Source organism: Euprymna scolopes, chromosome 10 (assembly GCF_053919585.1).
Source record: "Euprymna scolopes isolate OS-2025 chromosome 10, ASM5391958v1, whole genome shotgun sequence".
Classification (NCBI taxonomy): domain Eukaryota; kingdom Metazoa; phylum Mollusca; class Cephalopoda; order Sepiida; family Sepiolidae; genus Euprymna; species Euprymna scolopes.
Window position 1 is genome coordinate 42,354,062 of NC_136491.1, and position 19,290 is coordinate 42,373,351.

General features: G+C 36.3%; 1 protein-coding gene across 1 annotated transcript in view; it reads right to left on the reverse strand.

Moving 5' to 3' along the window:
- Nucleotides 1–447: 447 nt before the first annotated feature.
- The window catches only part of LOC145286435 (uncharacterized), a 118,719-nt gene continuing 99,876 nt past the window's right edge, over nucleotides 448–19,290 (reverse strand). The window contains exons 6-8 of the mRNA XM_080135349.1: nucleotides 17,553–17,966; nucleotides 14,291–14,499; nucleotides 448–5,402 (exon numbers count right to left, since the gene is read on the reverse strand). Of these exons, the coding sequence (XP_079991475.1) occupies nucleotides 5,191–5,402; nucleotides 14,291–14,499; nucleotides 17,553–17,966 (835 nt within the window). The 3' untranslated portion in view covers nucleotides 448–5,190. The remainder of the gene's footprint in view (nucleotides 5,403–14,290; nucleotides 14,500–17,552; nucleotides 17,967–19,290) is intronic.

Here is a 19,290-nt window from a genome sequence, read left to right on the forward strand (position 1 = left end):
AAGGGTTCGGGTTCGATCCTCATACTTACCTACCAAAACATTTTTTTTTAACCCCACCCCCACCCCAAACACCCGGGCAACGCCGGGTACCCCTCGCTAGTTTAAAAATAAAACTACAAGAGCAATGTACAGGATTTTTTAGAATATGGTATTTTCGTTTTGTCACGGGAACGTACATCATACAGGTTTTTATTCGTTTTTTAGTTTTTCAATACAGGGGGAATTCTAGACAAGAGTTGAAAAAAAAAAAACCCAAAAAAACTCTAGGTTTTAAAAATCCGCAGTTGTATACATCCATTCACAAAGGGGTTTAAGATAACACATGTAACATTTCGTAATTTCGTCAAAAAAAAAAAAAAAAAAAAAAGAAAAAAAAAAAGGCTATATTATAACACGCAACAGCGTTTTCTTTTTCTGTTTTGTCCAATCATAAATACATAAACTTCCTCATTTTTTTTATATTTTATTTTTATTTACATCTTACTTCTTTTTTTTTTTTAAATACAAAACATCCAATACATTTTTTCTTTTCTTTATTTTTACAAACTTTAAAAATGTAAACAGAGTTTTCATGTACCAATAAAGGACAAGGGTTAGTGAGAAAAGAAAATAATACCACATTTTTTTATGACTTGCCTGCCAGCCATTACAACATTTAAGTTAGGGTATTACATTTAAAAAATCGTGAATATAGTTTGTGTGTACACCAAAGCAAAAATTACATAGCATCTTTGTAACTTGACTGCTACCAATTACTACATTTTTTTTACATAATTAGGGACCCTACGCCAGTAAGTAGCGATTAAGTAAACTAGTGTGAATTTTGACGAAGGTCACCTTTAGTGCATGCCACAATAACCTACATGAAAACAAAATTGTATCCGTGTGACATGAATTGAAACAGGAGGCAACAGGTAAGACAGTAGGCCAAATAGTCGAATGATATGAGAATATGCCAAATGAGTTATGTTCCTGAGCGAGAGAAAACTAACGCTTTCAGTTCAATTTCTCTGCTGGAAGCATGAGAATGGTACAGTAATAAGGAAGAAATAATCTAAGTTGAATTTCACTGATGTTTGTCCGTCTGTGCATTACTCATTTTGTTAGATAGAAAATAAATTTAAGAAGTAAAGCATTAGTTGTTACTCTCTCTCTCTCTCCATAAGTAAATTCTCTCCAATAAAACCTTGAAAAACTGAGCGGATGTATTCCTTATGTTTTTCCTGTATTTGAAGAAGTTTATTTTTCTTAGTTAAACAGACGATTGAGAACCACTAGATAAGACGATCACAGCCACACATGAAACGCGGCGAAGGTAAAAAGAAGTGAGTATGCAAAGAATACCCCCTCCCCGCATGTAAATGTAAAAGGACTTTTATTTTATTTGATTTATTAATTGCTCATGGATGAAAATATAACACATTTACTTCCAGTAAATTGGCTTCTTTTTTTTTTTTTTTTTTTTTGCGTTTTAAACACTATTTAACAAACACTATTTAACATTCAACACAAGAAGTCAATTTCATCATGAGCAAAAAAAATATTTTCTTTAATAATTCAACTCATTTTTATTATCGAAATTTACAACAAAATATAAGACATGTAAACTACACATGATAATATTACTAAAAACAATAAAAACAATAAAAACAAAATTTACACATAAATTGTAGTAGTGAATTCCGAGTAACCCTGTGAAAGGGGGTACACCTAGTTTTGCATAAAACTTATATAGCAAATTGAAACCCTCCCCTTTTTTTTTTTTTTTGAATGGAAATCGTTCCAGACAAATCATGAAGCCACTTGGTGTAAGGAGCTAAAATAATACTACTTCAAGATCAAAAACCAGTCAACGATAAGTATGAAATGAATAGTTTCTTACCTAGAAAACAGCAATTTTTTCCTTTTTGTCTGAAACATCGCTCACATAATGTGAGAACAAAAGGACAAAATAATGGAAGCGAGAGTTACGAGGCTGCCAAAAGTAACCTCAAGGTTCACTTTTTAAAACACAGAACAAGTTAAGCTTCTCTCTTTTCACCATCAACGCTCGGATCCTTGTTTTGGTACAGTCGAAATGAATAGCTCTTTCTTTGAGGAAGCCCTTTGTTTTGATAAGCTCCTAGGACTGAATTTTACACCAGGTCTGAAACTGAAGACTCAAACTCAATTTGTTGCTAAGGTTACTGGAAATATAATTGGATTATTTCATCATTCCCCAAAACTATCTGATTGTTATATAGTAAAGACTCTATGCCTGTAAGTAGCAATTAAGTCAACTATTATGAATTTTAACAAGGCTCACTCTTAGTGCATATCAAAATAACCCAGATCTGTAAAACAAAATCGTTCTCAGGATTAAATGAAAGATGGGTGAAAAGGCAGAGGCAAGAGGCCAAATGTTGTAGATAAAACAGGAGTCGAATGATGATGAATGATGCCACATTTTTGAATAGGAGAAACATAGGTTTTCAGTACAATTACTCCTGGGAAGCTATACGAACAAGAGACATGACCAATAATATAAAATAATCTGATGACGAATATCACACATGTCTGTTTGTCTGCATCCCTCATTTCTTAAGTTAACAAGTTATATTTAGGAAGTAAATAATAATTAAGATACATTAGTCTCTCTCCATAAGTAAATTCTCTCCAATAAAACCTTGAAGAAAACTCAGCGAACATCTCCGTGTGTCTTTCCTGCATGAAAAGTTTTGTTTGTCATAGTTGAACAGGCAATTGCCGACCACCAGAAATGGTGAAGATGAAAAACAGCAATGATGAAGAGAATAAAAACACCTCACGCATGTATATATAAAGAAATTTTATTTTATTTGGTTTATTGATCACTCATTGATGAAAACATAACAAGATGCCTAATCTAATCCTCTATATGGTAATCGGATACATCTTAAAATAGAGTCCTCCTGCCACATTTGAGGCTCAGAGCACACTATCTTGTATAACATAGCATTAATGGCATGCATGGGAGAAAATCAGCTGCAGCCATAGAATGGCTGACTAGCGAAAATAATAGCAACAGCAGCTGTCTTAGCACATATGCAAATTAAGCAAGTGTGCAAGCACTGACGTCATGGGAAGGAGGAGAAAAAAAGGAGAAGAAAAGGACAGCATGTCGTTTAGGAAGAGTAGCAAGTTGTGTGCTGAGGAAGATGGATGTGTGAAGTCAAGGGCGATAAAGCGCTGGCTATGGCCAGTGTCATGTGGTGGGGAGAGAGACTTTTAAAAAGCACATGTTATATGGCACAGCATTGTAAAACACGTGTGTGTGTATTCGAAAAGATTTTTGAAAGATATCAAATGTATTATCTTGGAAGAACCACAAATAGTGGGGCAGGTTATCTCAATATTCCATAAGAATCTTTCACTTAGTGATACAAGAACCAAAATTGGCAAAAATAACGTTCAGAACATACGTTTTAAGGAAAGAACGTTAGCCATCAGAAAATTCAAGATGGCCGCTAGTTTTCAAGCTGGCTGCAGAAGCAAATCTGACAAATTTCAATTTTGGTGCTTGTATCACCAAGTGAAAGATTGTTTCAGCAATCTGCCCAACTAAAATAAATGCTTTTCATTTGCACTTTTTAAAAAAATGCTGAGTCGGATTTTTCTTTCTTTCTTTCATTTGTTTGTTTGTTTGTTTCTGCAACGGTACCAGAAAACGTGTGTGTCCGAGTGGTTGAAATGTAATGACACGATTTGAGCATAACGGTCACATTACACTTGCCTTGACAGAGTACAAAATTGACTTTGAAATCTAGCAGGGGGGGGGTAACTTTTTCTGTTTATTATTACAGCTTCTTTCCCATAGAAAAGGCACTGCTAGTCTCTCTCTACTCTATCATTATTTCCATGGAAGGTGATCGACTGAGCTCCAATCTTTAACTCTTCTTTATAGGACATTCGTAGCAAAAACTTGTTTTGGAACCATGTGAAAAAAAACAAAAAACTTTTCTATCTTTCTCCCTGTGCATAGTGTCAAGTTGAATATTTCAATGAACAAAGCTTTTATACACGGGATCCCCATTTGTATAATACGTTGCGATGGGACTGCTTCCCTGCAAATTACAACATAGTTGTTTTCAAATCGGATGTAAATAAATTTTTTGTCATCGTCTCTATAACCAATCAAGCTTAGTTCATTTTATTACTCATTTTCTATATCCTCATAATGTTCTTTTTTAAACTGATCATTCTGTCGCATTAATTATATCCTTGAATGGTTTTCGACTTTGATAAGTGATGACTCTCAAACGATTACTAAAAAAGACATTTTTGTTTAAAAAAAAAAAAACATTTATAATCTGAAAATGTGCCCTTTAATCCAAGAATCTGTTTAAAAATAAAATTAAATAACAAATATTTTAGGAGTGGAGGAATGTTTTGTATATAATTTAAGAGATGGAGGAATGTGTCATAATTTAGGCATGGAAGAATGTGTAATATATAATTTATGCTTGGAGGAATATATCATGTACAATTTAACAGTGGGGGAATGTGTCTTGCATAATCTAGGGTGGAGGAATGATTCATATATAAGTTAGAGTTGAAGAAATGTGTCATATAGATCCACCCTAAATAATTCTGTAATGATAAGAGCTATCCTGATTATTAAGAAAAAATAAAATATTTCGATCATATAAAAAGAACATTTAGACCGGAACGAGTAAAAGGATAGAAAAACAATAATATAACCCTCTCTGACCAACCATTGCACAAAAGACCATGGGAAATAACTCTAATGACACGAATTTAATCTTAAATATTATTGCTGCAAAAATTTAATCATTTTTTTTCTTGAATACTACATAATCACATTGTCACACGGGTTTTTGTTAGACCACCAAAACTATATCATGTATACATTAATTATTAACTTAAATTAGATAATGAAAATCAAGACTTTATAAGAAGTTTACATGTAAATTTAGTGAACATCAAATTCCTCCATTTTGAGAAAAATCTTTGCCTGCCTTAGGACTCCAAAAGGAGTCATGTACCGTCTCGCAAAATCCCTCTTGCAGACCGTCAAAAGCAGGACGCCATTTTATTTTGTACCAATTTCCAGTTGTCCTTTTCCCAACAGACCATAATGTATTTTATTTTTTTTGTGTATGTGAATTGTAATTCTCTGTACATGTTCAAACATATGTTGTTTCTTTTGTATCAATGTGGCAGTGTCGATACCCTGTAATTGGCCGGGTCTGGCATTACTCGAAGGATAAGTGTATCTCGGGAAGACACCATGTCATGGGCCTCATCGACGGTCATCTTGTCTGTGGAAACACCATTGATTTCTAGAATCTGGTCACCAATCCCAAGAAGACCGGAAAACATCTTTTCAGGGTAGCCATCGCAAAATCTGGACACATAAATTCCTAGAAAAGAAAAGAAAGATGGAAAAATTAACTTTATGAGCTGAAGTAAACTTATTTGTTATTAAGTCAGTAAGAAAAAAGTCTAATCTACATAAAATTGGTAAGGAAAATAAAATCTACTTCATACTAAGATGAAAATGAATTATCTGAACACCACAGTTTTGCACCACTTTCATGATTTCTTAAGAAGATTAAAATCAAGATATTTGGATCATTCTACTGCTCCAGAAGGTATTTCACTCTTTGCACAATTCTCTACCTGTGCAAGCCAAATACACCCTAAGATTGAGTACTGTTCCCACATCTGGAGAGGAGCTGCTAAGAGCACTCTTTCCTGCTTTGACTTCGAAATCTAGCGAGTAAAGCCCTTTTTCCTGCCTTACTTCTTTTTTCTCACAGAAGACAGGTAGCACGTCTATCTATGTTCTATTGTTATTTTTAAGCCAGGTGCTCAACTGAGCTTCTATCTATGCCCCTCCCCCGTAAAACATTCACAGCAAGAACTCGTTTAGCTACAGCAACTGCTGAGGATTTCCTTTATTATCTATCTGTGCCTAAAACTAAATGTAAATTTCACAAGCAAAGTTTCTTTTCTCAGACTGTCCTTTCTGTGAAACACGATACTGTCGGGCTACTTTCCAGCTGACTATATCATGACCGTTTTCAAATGTAATATGACCAAGTTCCTGTTGAGCCGTCCTCTTAATAAATAAGCACTATCCAAGTTCCACCATTACCAATAATCGCAGTGTTGTCTCACTGACAACCTGACGCTCATTAATCGTTATCCTCGAGTGGCTTTTTAACCTTGATAAGCGGTTATCTTCCCGCTATTGAAAAAAAAAGTTTATATCTAGAATACATATTTGTACTTCATATAAAAATTCATTGAATGATTTTGATTCTATAAAATGCTGAAAATTAAAGTTTATGTGTAAGGAATCTTAAGAAGGAACATGAAGTCAGGGAATCTCCAATGATTATCAATCAAATTCAATGCATATCTGAAATATTTGAACTTTCAAATGCAAGGTTGTGTCCATATTATGTTCCTTAAAACTCTTGAAACTTATTCCCACCTCATTGAACTTTGGGAATATTTATTGTTTGCTGTCTAATATCTATTATTCAAATTTCACAAAAAATGGAAAAATATCTGAATTTTTGTGACCTCTTAAAATTCTTTAAAGCACTCAAAGAAAAAAAAAACCATGAACTTATGTGAATATTTATTATTTGATGTATAGGCTGGAATAATAAAATTGTCGCCATAGAAAAGATGACATGATTCCATTTCCATTTGATGAAAACTAGTTTTTTTTATTATTGCAGACAAGGCCACCATTCGCCCACATATGGAGTACTGTTGTCACATTTGGGCTATAAGTGTTGTAAATAATGGCCAATCAACAATTTCTCCACTATCCAATAACCACGAGGTTTGCATAGAAATCAGGGTTCAAAAGAGAGTCGCCAACCTGATAGATCCTGAATCTAGGCTTCACCCTCTGTCCCATAGATAAAATGTTGCATCCCTCTGCCTGTTCTACAAGTACTTTAATGGAGAATGCTCTGATGAACTACAAGCACTTGTACCCCCTCGACATGAATACCCTCAACAAACTTGACAAGCAGCTAAATCCCACTCCTTCACAGTAGATATCCCTAGGTGTAAGAAAGCATTCTACTACAATAGTTTCTTCCCCAGAACAGCTAGACTTTGGAACTCCTTTCCGGGATTCTGCTTTCCCAACTGTACTGGATACGCAGAGATTAGAGTGTAATGTGAAGAGACACCTTGCTACTCATCTCCCTCCATAATACCCCTGCAACTTATGTCCCCGATAGTAGCCCCCTACTTCAAAGTGGCACTGTGCCTTGTTTGGGGTGAAAATTGAAAAAAAAAAAAAAAAACTATCTACTAGTTGGCCAGTTGTGTACAAATCCCAAGAGCGATAGGAGTCTTCTACCATGTCTTAAAGTGACACAATGTTCAACAAGTGAGATCAGAGATGCGCCACTGTACAGCTCATGCTCTCTACTGATCCAAGTTATGACAGCAGGACACCATTCCCAGCACCCTCAAAATGCATCGCTGGATTGCCACGAATAATAAAGAAGTGCCCAGAGTGATGAAACAAAGTTTCCAGCCACGGTTATGGTCTTTGGTGTAGTTTCAAGAGGGCCACATGGCGCTACCTCACATCTTCGCAGTTGGCTTGAAAATCAACATCAAAGTATACCTGGATGTGTTGAAGAGTGTAGTGATCCCCTGGTGCAATCACGTGGCTGCTGGAAAATCGTGGGTGTGGCAGCAGGACTCGGTACTGGCCCACAAGTCCAAAGAGACCCAGGCTTGGTTTCAGGAGTGCTACGACTTTGTACCCTTCTCTCACTAATCCCATCCTCCCCCATTCTGAACCCGCTGGACTACTTCATTTGGTCATACGTTGAGAATATCACCAACTTGACCTCCCACTACACCAAAGCCAGCCTATTACCAAAACTTATGCCTTATTCAATATCTCAACTAATAAATCCCCCTCGTTTTTACAAGAACTTAAAAAATATTCACAAACATTCTGTTTTTTTTCCTATTTCTATAAACTCCCATTTTAAAGCATACATAGAATATCTCTTTTATGAATTTCTGAACTCATTATTTGGTCTTTGTTTATTGCATCATATATCCCTCGTTTTTCTCACATTTGCTTATAAATCCTGTGAACCCTTTTCAACGAAAGTTTTTCTCTGAGGCCGCCCCATCCCAGAGGTGCTTTGCTCAAATTAAAACTCTTTAAAAAAAAAAGGACCTAAAGAAACCCTTCAAAATTTCTGACTCTCCCCTAAAACTGGTTAACAACACAAACTGAGGACCTGTGTGTGCCAAGTTTGAATCTAGTTCGTCCGACAGAAACACTGTCATCAAACCCACACCCGACCTTGTATCCAACCGCCACCTCCCAGAGAGGACGTAACTAAAATAAATAGTGGTAATGGTTGTGACCCAACGGGTCACGGGTACATATATAGATGCTGTCATAGGAATTTAAAGGCAGGTTTTTTTTACCTGAAGTCAAGGCTAAGAAAGAATGTAGTAGAAGTAGTAAATGATGATGATGATGATGATGATGACGACGACGAGCAGCAATAACAACAACAACAACAACAACAACAAGCGTGGAGGTCCTTGACACTATTGCTAAAGCAGGATAAATAGATTTTTAACTATAATCTCAAAATTGCAATCCAACATAGAAAAGCAGACAAAGCCGCGTTCGGATTAATTGGTATGAAAACGAATAGGTTAAAACAGTAACAACAAATAAACTTTATCATTCATTTTCTAAAGAAACGTGCAAATCAGGTTATCAGTAATTATTAAGTTATACGATTAGTTTTAACCTGCTTTTCGCGGATACTCGAACGTATAAGCTAGAAGGGGAGTGGGTGGGGTATTTATCTCTCTCCCACGATGATAGAAGTGACGCTAGGGTCCGAAAGTGGGATTGAAAAGCAACATCCCAGACGAAGAGCACTCTGACCTACAAAAAAAACAAAAAAACAAAAAACTGTCTGGGCAGTTCCATCGTCATTACCCGGTAAAGCTTGAGAGGGTGGACCTCCTAGAATTGCACAATACAAGCAACATATCGCAATAAACAGGGAAAAGCCATTTCAGAAGTGGTTCAGACTGTGTGGATTTTGGTGTTGAGAGAGTCTAGGCCATTGCTAATGTGGCTGGTTCTCTGTTGTCTGAGGTATCGTCCTGTACAGTTCTAGGAGGTCCACCTTCCCAGGTTTTCCTTCTCACTATTTGAGAAGAGGTTAGTTTATTGCTAATCGCCTGATCTCCTCTACTGAGAAATGCCGATGAGGCTGTGTAGACCAGAGTGTTCTTTCTCTAGAGTGCTGGCTTTTCAAACTCCACTTTCTTGAACTTGTGCCATGAAAGGCACACACACACACACACACACACACACACACACACACACACACACACACACGCATTCACACACATGCATATATACATAAACACACATACATATACACACATTGGCACAACTTTAGTAGGTGTTGTTCATACTAGTCGAGGATACGTCCTCGACAATCAGTCTAACAATGGCTTTGTTGCTGTTGGGCTGAGGTGCACTTCTGTTCAAGGAGATCCACTTTTCCAGGTTTTTACTTCTCTCTGAGAAAGGGGCTAGTTTATTGCTGTGCTCTTACCGGAGAATGTTAGTGACAGCTCAGGCATTTTTTTGTCAGCCAGAGTGCACTTATACTAGTCTGCTGCCTGTTCGTGTTTGTTTGATCTTGCGTATTACCTCCTGCAGAGGAGATATAATAAACATGAATACATGATGACTGCGACATCTCGTCAGACGAATGCCACTCTTTAATTCAACGCCCGTTTATCAGACTGTAGATGGCTCTTCAGTTCTGAATGTATACATAGTGGCTGTCTACTCGGTTTCGAATATGATCACCCTTCAGGGATTTTTTAGGTTTTGTGCTCTTATGTATCAAAGACAGAATACATAGCAAAAAAAAAAAAAAAAAAAAATTCTGATATAACTTACATTGAGCTAGCACAGCATGCAATCCATTTAGGATGGCATGGAGAATCCAATAGCACACTGAATGAGACGATTGATCCAGACCAGGCTCTCAAATGTTTTATCAAAGTTTACTTTCTAGCCCAAAAGCTTTATCTGTGAGTTCTGAACTAATGACAGTAATACTTCCACTGTGGAGATCATCATCAAAGAAAGGTCGTTTTGCTTTTTTTACAAGAGTTTTCCCTCTCTTAGATGAACTGCCTTTATCATGGATAATGAGTACTATCCACCTTATCCAACCCATCCAACCCCCATCACCCCCCCCTTTCATCCAAACCCCATCAAACCCCCATCCACTTCATCCAACCCCCATCAAACCACCGTCCACCTAATCCACCCTATCCACCCCATCCAAACCAATACATACATACATACATACATACATGATGATTGCAACGTCTTGTCAGACGAGTGCCACTCCCTCAAACATTTAAAATCCATGAGCCCAAATGCCTATACAAATATGATGTTACATAGTCTATGCTTTGTACGACAGCTAAGTCTCTCTCTCGGTTCAAAATGTTCAGATCCAGCAACAAGCAAGAGCAAGATAGCCAGCAACAAATTAAACTGCAGACCAGCTTAATGCGGGTAATGGTCTTCCGCTTTATGGTTTTTTAAATCAGAGATTTGTTTCTCCTAGAAAGGTTGCCTTCACCATGGCTTACGGGAACCCTCTCCACCCAAATACACACACACACACACACACACACACACACACACACACACACACACACACACACACACACACACACAAATATATACGGTGCTAATTGGCCGTTGACCAAGAAAAAGAGTTCATTCGCCCTTTGGAAGGTCTTGTTTTTAATCCTTCAGGGAGACTAGCCGCCCTCCTCACCAAACAAGTCTGGTGGGGGAACCAGTTTAGTCGCCGGTGACCCGACCATGAGGCAGGTAGTACTGGGTTACATGGTACCAGTAGCACATGACATGACCTGACACACATACATACATACATACATACATACATGGCAATTGTTTCAACAGGCGCTAGCCATCTCAATGTTCATAACCATTCTCATCAGAGATGGCTTTCCAGGCCAGCAGTTGACTTGCACAGTCTACCACATATATGGCAAACAAGGTTGAGTATTGAAACTTGTTTCACTTCTGCCTTCGCTTTTCTGCTCACTCTGCCCACACTATGTATATATATATATATATATATATATATATATATATATATTTTTTTTTTTTTTTTTTTGTGTGGTTAATGTAGGCAGCTTTCGAGAGGAGCGTTTGATCACAGACCTCACATTTCCAATTGTTCAACTCATTGGGTAAAACTGACACATTACCTTTCCTCAGATTTCTCTTGAGCTCAGCAGGATCAATTCTTTCCCTTTCAAAAACTTCAGATCTACTTCTAACTAATCTTTTTCATTCAGGCCGGCATTTTGCTAGAATTTTCCAGTTTTGAACAGGAATCTTGAAGGCTGAACTTCACTGAAATGTTGTATGGACCTTTGTTATGATGAGGTGCATCGAACTATTATGGTATCAGTTCAATGCACAATTAGGGATTAATAGGGATTAGTCACCACAATATCACATTTACTTTAGAAATTTGTCATTTTTCTTGGAAATTACTGAGCCAATCTGTTAGAGATTAATAGAAATTAGCATTCCAGCTCCACTTTTTATCAGAAACTACTGAACTGATATGACTGAAATTTTGTATGGACCTTTATTGTGATAAGGTGCAACGAACTAAGTATTATGGTAATTGTTTGGTACACCGTTAGGGATTAATAAGGATTAGTATTTAATGCAAAAACGAGCACAAATTTAATCGTATTCAATCATCAATTTGGCATAAAGCACTCACTTTAAGTCAATGGGTTAAAAGTTTTGTCCGTTTTTTATGGGATAAAACGTTTATATATGATTTATTACTTCATATATAAACTTTGGTAATTATTACTTTCATGATTCTCTAGATGAATCACATCTCCACTGCTTCTAATCGTTGTTTTGTGTCCTTGGTTAGGATCCAGCATTCGCATCCATATAGAATAATGGACCATACGTAGGCTCACATAACATGTATCTTTGTACTGAGGCTTATCTTACTGTTGGTGTCCATTTCATGCTGTTAAAAGTTGTCTTAGATTCTCCAATTCTCTTTTTGATTTCTGTGTCACACTTGCCATCCAGGTTGATAATACAACCAAGATATTTAAAGGTGTTTACTTGTTTGGTTCTGTCTCCCTTACATGTTTAGTGTTGCATTGTGGTCTAACAGCTTTCTTTGAGATCACCATGCATTCCATCTTCTTTGCATTCCGTCTGTAATTCTTCCTTTTCGCTTTCGTCTGTTACTCTTGTTAAAATCTTTGGCAGTTTTTCTTCAGAGTCAGCGATAAAGACTTTGTCATCTGCATATCTCAGGTTGTTGATGATGTGGCCATCTACACTAATTCCCTCATCATTCTCAATATTTCGTAGAATTATTTGACTGCATGCATTAAATATGTCAGGTGAGAACAAGCAGCCCTGCCTCGCACCCCTGCAGATTGGTCTCATGAACAAAAAGAAAAAAAAAAAATAGAAAAACAAATGGACTGGATACAAGAGATCCTGTCTCAATACCATCAGAGAAAGATAGCTCAAATTTTTCGGCCCTATAGTCAGGGTTGATGGACTAGAGAAATTGTTATGGAGTGGCAAAATATGTGGAAACAAAAGCAGAGGAATACAAAGCACAAAATTGACAGATTAAACACCGAGGTATGTGAAGCTTTCTCCCGATGCACCGTGACGAATCCCCAACTAGGGCAGACAATCAGTTAATTTAATTGAAAAATGGGCGATTTTTACAGATTTCGATGACAACAAAGATATGGAAATGTGAAACATTTGTTGATCATTATTCAATCCCGGGTTGCGTCAGATCTTTTTGCTAGTATATATATATATATATATATATATATATATATATATATATATATATATATATGTGTGTGTGTGTGTGTGTGTGTGTGTGTGTGTGTGTGATTACTTCATTTAATCACATAAATTAATATATGAAGACATAATTTTATGCATACATTTTTCAGTATTTACTTCAACAGTGCTCAATACATAGGTAGAGCAGAGTAGTAAGTTCTGAAAATATATATGGCAATTAAGCTACACAGAATATTCCTTATTTCATTCGCGTGAGAATTTGTCAAGTTTATGCCGGGCATAAGCCCGATAAATTCTCACGAGAATAAAACGTGAAATATTCTGTGTAGCTTAATTGCCCTATGTATTTTAATAACTTACTATATATATATAGTAATTATTATAGTAAAAACATAATTATGACAGCCCCTTTAAGAAATTTATTTCTTATCGTTGAGCACTTTCAGTTGAATTAAAGTCAGTCAATTCAGCTCTTATGCACAGATCATCGTATAACGATTAGATCACTGTCTGACTGACGTAAAGAACATTTAAAATTAAAATGTTTAAATTCAACGTTATTTCACGAGGTTAATGGTAGCCGAATGGATACGGTCTTTGCTAATCGAGCCAGAGATGTCTCGTGTTGCCAAGTTTGAATCTCTCGACTGGTGTTAATCGTGACACCCTGCACTGAAGATTCCTGAAAGAATGAAACACTAGTGTCTGTAGGTATTTAATTATTATAGTAAAAAAATAATTATATATATATATATATATATATGATTTTCAGAATGTGAGAGATTGTATATAATAAATTCCACAGCCAAAAAACGTCGCAGCCCACAAGAGCCATGACAGTCAAAGAACCGGAAGTCCAAGACTCGAGTTTCGCCCTCATTTGGGCTATCAGTTAGACACATCCGAACTCAGGATTCGAAACCCGAGCCTCTTGCATGCAAGGCAAGCACTCTACCAACTGAGCAAACGCCCTGCACACAAGAATTTCAATTAACCAACACAGATCAAGCAAACCGCGCCGAAATCCGACTGTGAAATGAACCTACTTCGTCTCAACAAGGGACGCGGTCATCCAACCAGCTAATAACCCCAAGCTGAAATGAGGGCGAAACTCGAGTCTTGGACTTCCGGTTCTTTGACTGTCATGGCTCTTGTGGGCTGCGACGTTGTTTGGCTGTGGAATTTATTATATATATATATATATATATATATATATATATATATATATATATATATATATATATATATAAATGCATATTACTTTTTATTATAGGGTGGATATAAAGAAGAACACGGTAAACAACTGATAAATTTTACATTTTGTAAACGTCTTACCATAGCCAAATGTTTGCTTAGTTCTTGACATGTAGATGCCGCACAAACCATGAGGAGGTTGTGTGAGTTCAATGATACGCGAACCATCCAAGCACATTTCTAAAATACGTCCAATCATTCGGAAATGGGTAGGATTATCAACTTGATCGGAAAGAATAACTGGTTTCTTTTTCCGTTGGAAGATATCCAAGAACGTGGACAGCCTTGATCTGGAATGAAAATGTGTTTAAAAAAAAAAAAGATGAGGTTAAAATTTTAAACAATTAAGAGATGATGAATGCAAATTTTGGCAGTATTTTACAATGTAAACATTAGATAGACAAAAGGAATAAAATACAATTTCAGGCAGTTTGAGAGATGATAACCAGTGGAAACATGGTGCTTTTGAATGGCAGGCGTTACAGATAGATGTCCAGCCAAGAGAAGTACAAAAATCCACTTCTGCACTAGGGAGCATTTAAAAAGACATATAATAAAATATTTATCACTTAAAAAAGGACTAGGCAGCACTGAAAGTGGTGGAGGTCGACTAATGAATAACTGAACAAGTTATATGAAGGGCAGTAACTCTAGCGGGAGTAAATGAAAAGTGCAAAAAAGTCTGATTAGTTTGTGTTGTTTCGTTTTACAGCATATCAACCCTTTTCGGGTTATTTAATGCCGAATTCAGTTATTTTGGAAATAGTATTCATGTTGCATCCATTTATTTTATAGAAGGTTTTAATCTTCAAGCTTTTTGTATCTTTAAGCGCTAGTTTGTAGTGTTTGGTTTGGTTGTTATATAGTAGATTTTATCATTTTTGTTCCCTGCCCTTAACGGTTACAGTATTAATTTTTGGTACATTTTAAGTCAGGAAACAAGTCAGGAAATGGGGGGGGGTATAGAAAGAGAATGGGAAAATGGGAAGAAGGAAAAGGGGAAAAAGGTGAGTTGTTGTTTTTGTTTTTGGGTTTGCAGAACATAATTAAATTTTGCAAAAGGAAGTAGAAAAATAAAAAACACCAATGTTAGGGGCATTTCGTCTCAAGAAGCCAATATCTTCAGACAGCCTTATCTGGTAGCACCAGAAAGTCTAATTCTTTAATTAATCTGAATAAATAAGCAAATTGCTTAAGGGAGGAAAAGTAAGGTTCTAGTCAAACGCTAGGTGGTCACTTATGACAATATCACATTGAAAACACAGATGACCACAATTAAGCAACATCGAGCCCGGTCAGTACTTAGATGGGTGACTGCTTGGGAATTCCAGGTGCTGTAAGGATATCTTTTTTTTTCTTTCCAAACAACAACATGATTCCTCCCAAAACGTTCCTATTATCTGGTTATCGTTGTTTCATTGAAAGAAAGTATAGTTTTGAGGATTTGATCATTACTCTCATAATATCTTAGTCATTTGAATTGTATTAGAGAATTGAAAATATATTTGGTTGGAGTCCAGCCATCCAAAGGATGTTTTTTTTTTCTGTTTGAAATAAAATAAGTATCTCATTAAACGAGATTCAGACTGTAAGCAACTCACTTGAGAAAAGAAATGTCTGAGATTATCAACAGATAAGCTCTTTGAATGGACACTGTCTAATCGTTATCTCCAGCAGACATTTCGAGTAGCCAGCTTCTGTGTGATCGAATAGTGACCACTAAAGGATCGAAGATTTCTGTTCAGGGGTGAAAAGATTTCAGGAAATAAAAAAGGGAGGCAGTTAGAGACAGCCCTCTCTGAGGACTGACGTTCAGTTGAGTCGGTGTGGCTCTCTGGATTAGGTGGGTTCTTGAGGCTCTTAGCTAAAGGACATATTTCGGTTTGGTCAGGCAAAAATCTCATATTGCAAGTCTGCTATTCAACCTAAGAAAATGATTACCATTTTTAAACTCCGAAGAAAAATAAACATCTCTTATTGTTTTTTAACTTGATTTTTAGTTTTTGCTTGGAACAAGAATTGCTTTGTTGCAGCACTGATTGAATCAAATAACTAACTAGCAGAGTGTTACTGCTATCGATCAAGGGAAAGATCTCCCAGGAATGTGTTCACAGTGCGATGACGTGTGGAAATGAAACCTGGCCAGTTAGGATTGAGGGCATATGTTGTATGGAGAGAAATTATAGCAGAATGACACGATATATGTGTAATGTTAGTTGTAAAGATACGTTTAGATCTGACGACCTCAGAGGAAGATTTGTTAGATAATAACATGGTTAAGTTAAATTAATTATTATCGATCTATCTGTCTATCTATCTATTCATCTCTCTATCCAGTGATATTGTTAAAATAGTTTATATTGGGAGTTTATTATTTATAGAATAAAGTATAGCAATGGGTTTAGCTGAGGATGTTTACATAAATTAACTAGGTTAAATAAACAAAATGACCTTGAGCAAGAATATGTGGAAAAGTCGCATATTGAGAGACGTGTGCTTTTTCATGATGACATAATGGAACTGAGGTCAAGAGGTCAGGAAGTTTAGTCAGTTGAGGAGTTTGAGTTTAGTTCTCGAAAGTAAACGGACGCACTTCAAAAAGCCAGGAAGTGAGCTGTAAAGAACAAGCATGTAAACACGTAATGCAGACTCTTTGTGAAGACCATTTGAGACAGCTGAAATAAATTTATATTTTTAAAATATAAAGTGTAGTTCTTTGGTTTCACAAAAGAAGAAAGAACAGAGGTCTCAATTGGTTATGGTGTTGGTCATTTCATGTTTCATCACAGAGCCCAGCAGTGAGGATAGAAGAACTCTTGGAGAAAGAAAGGTATGAAGCATATATTATTCTTATAAAAAAATCATACCTTTACGCAAATATGAATTGTAATATATATACGTGTGATGACTCTCTGATACAACATGACTCAGTTTATACGTCAATATCATATCCCCTGGCTAAACAACCAAACATACAAATTATACGTTTATCTGGTGCCGTTTGGAGAACAATATATATATCATCCTCCTATACTATTATACAACAGATTAATCTGGACAATCTAGGGAGATGTGTGCAGAAAAGTAGACTTTGATCGCATGGACATGTTGCAAGAATGAGCGAGAGTTCTTATGCTAGTATATGTAGAACAGTTGAGGTATCAGGGTCAGTTTGGCCGGGAAAGCTCAAGGAAAAGATGAAAGGAAATAAGAAAGATGGATAAATAGAGACATGGTTAAAGGTAGATTTGTTTGGAAGTCAATTTCTGAGAGCCGTCCAACACATGTCAGCATGTAAAACAGACATTAAGTTGAATATGATGATAAATGTGAATTTTCTTACCGTTTCCGATTTTTCTTATCCATGGCTTTCCTTGGAAATTCTATATTTGATAAAGAAGCAGCCCGACGCATGCGAGGTATGTTTTCCAAATGTGTACTGTCCGAACTGTTACTCGAATTTTCAAACATACTCTGTTCGGCATTGCTTTTTGCAATGGCGTCGAGCCCACCGGCCATGCTGTTTGATAAGTTGTGCCTGTACCTCGTCTTTGCCAGGGAACCTAGGTTGCGGTCCACACTGACCGATTCAGTCATGTAGGGATCGATAGAATAAGAGAGATCGTTCTGAATGGTATTTGCCAAATTGTAATCGCTCGGCGAAAATAGCTGAATACTCTGACATGAAGCTGGTTTCAAATCGTATAGACGTGCCTGTCCTTCCTCAACCACCATGATTTGTTGAAAATGGTCATTGCTGAAAAGAAAGATTTACCAAAGATATAAAGAGCCTTAAAAATAAATCATCATCAATTTTAAAATTTTGGTACTTGTGCAGTTTACGAACCGTACTGAAATAATAATGTTATTATTTAGAAAGCCATTCTTAACGTAGGGAGGATAAGGTCTTTTTAACTACTCTGTACTTGTTCACCCCAAAGCAGGCATATTGCTACTTAGTATAAAGGGGCTACTCTTTGGGACCATGTCTACATCGTACAATTTAAAGAGATCAGCAAGATCTTTGTTTGCATCACATTTAAACTTCTGCATTTCAGTACAATCGGGGAAGCAAAAAGCAGGAGGTAGGGAGTTCCAAAATCTAGCAGTTCGAGGGAAGAAGCCATGAGAATAGAAGGTTTTCGGGCATATAGGTATCTCTACAGTGAAGGGGTGTTATTTTACTGCTAAACGAGTTTGTCATACATATGTACAAATGCAACTTTCACCTAACAATTTAATAAGCAAAATATACTGCAACAATTTAATTTAACTTGAAAATTCTGACGTTTCTGAATTTTTGAGATGAGGATTGATTATTTCTATTATTATTCATCGAACTACTGTTCTCATCTTGAGTGTGATTTTCACAACGTTTCGGTCGATGTAACCTCCGACCTTCAGGTGTATCTTGTCGAACTCAGAAATGTTTCTGTCGAATTAAGGAATTTGTACAGAATTTCAAGTGGAACCTTTTATTTACTTCACTTCATTTATTTTTTGAAAATGTAATGCAATAATTGCTGAGCCATTTGTTTAAATGTGTGCCACGTGGTGAGACATTCAGTTAAATAACATATATTTTTAATATATATATTATTCGTTGTGTATAAATTTTGTTATTATTAAGGCTATGACAACAGCATATTCTTTTCATTGTTTTGACTCTCGAGTGTGTATCCGTTGATATCTTATATGATTTTATATAGAATGATGTGGTTCTCGGTTGAGTAACTGCGTCTAACCGTGTCGGATATATACTCGAGAGTCAAAACAATGAAAAGAATATGCTGTTGTCATAGCCCTAGTCATTATCAGCAATACAGTTTTGAAGGCTTTATATCATTAATACGAGGACAAATGGCATGTCATCTATTCTTCCTGAGATTCTTATGGATGCCTCTGCTCTTGATAAGAAATTGACTCTAAAACTTCTTGGCTTTTCTTTCACATCAAATCTTTCTTGGATTCCATATATTAAATCCATTGCTCTTTCCGCTTCTCATAAAATCGGTTCTTTCTATCGATCTAAACACTTTCTCACACATAAAGCTATTCTCTATCTCTACAAATCCACTATC